The sequence below is a fragment of the Trichinella spiralis genome (assembly GCF_000181795.1).
Source record: "Trichinella spiralis strain ISS 195 chromosome Unknown Scfld6572, whole genome shotgun sequence".
NCBI lineage: Eukaryota > Metazoa > Nematoda > Enoplea > Trichinellida > Trichinellidae > Trichinella > Trichinella spiralis.
The window spans coordinates 1-863 of record NW_003533511.1 but is presented as its reverse complement, the minus strand read 5'-3'; the positions used below and the strand labels follow the sequence as shown (position 1 = coordinate 863).

At 39.7% G+C, this 863-nt stretch overlaps 1 protein-coding gene across 1 annotated transcript; it reads left to right on the top strand.

The window, feature by feature from the left end:
- Positions 1–70: 70 nt before the first annotated feature.
- On the top strand, positions 71–771 carry Tsp_15846 (conserved hypothetical protein; the record flags this gene model as incomplete). Its single annotated transcript, XM_003366102.1, has 3 exons — positions 71–147; positions 249–347; positions 392–771. Coding segments are annotated over 3 exons (556 nt in total), but the record flags the coding sequence as incomplete, so codon positions are not given.
- Positions 772–863: the final 92 nt, after the last annotated feature.

Here is an 863-nt window from a genome sequence, read left to right as displayed (position 1 = left end):
CGACGTACGTAATTAAGTAGCTTGAATCGAGATCTACATCTAGAAGTAATTCAGATCACATATCTTGTAGAAATCATGAACATGATGCAGCAGTAATTGCTGATGTTATGCCGATATTTACATTCGATTCAGATCGTCGATGTCATAGTATCTGCAGGGTTCCATATTCCTATCAACACAATAATCATATAATAATCAACTTTATCTATTCAAATCGTTATATACCCGTAATGTATCGTAGATTATAGTAAGGAGTAAACCAAGTTCCACAAATCTTCAATCCCTCCACATCGCACATTACACAGCGTTATGTCCAAATCAGTGCTCTCAATCTACCTTGAAAGTTCGTAGATGCTTTTTTTTCTTGTGAATTCAATACAGCAATGACTAGGTATATTCAACTTCACGGCAAACAGCATTTCGAAATTTTTCCCTCCTACCACCACCACCACCACCACCATTACTACTGACAGTACCGATGAAGGTAAAGCGCAGACGAGCAGTAGTTGTCATCAGGATTGTACCGTTGACAACAATGAGATCTCATCGCTGGTAGGGGAGTGTGAAAAGTTGAATTTGTTGAATTTAAAATTGTTACCGACGGGATGTGGTGGTTCATACAAAATGGAACTGACTTACGATGCTGGCCGATTCAACAGACGACCACGTGTGCAATCATTTGGTATGTTCGATGCTTCGACTGAGCGGCTGATACAGAACTATTACAAAACGGACGTTGGAACTGAACCGAATGACAAACAAACTGGGTGAAAGAAGGAGACGAAAAAGAAGAAGAAGAAGCTTCACTTGAATTATTGCCAGACGAGAGGAGTTGTTGTCATCATTTCTACAGCAACAGTGAT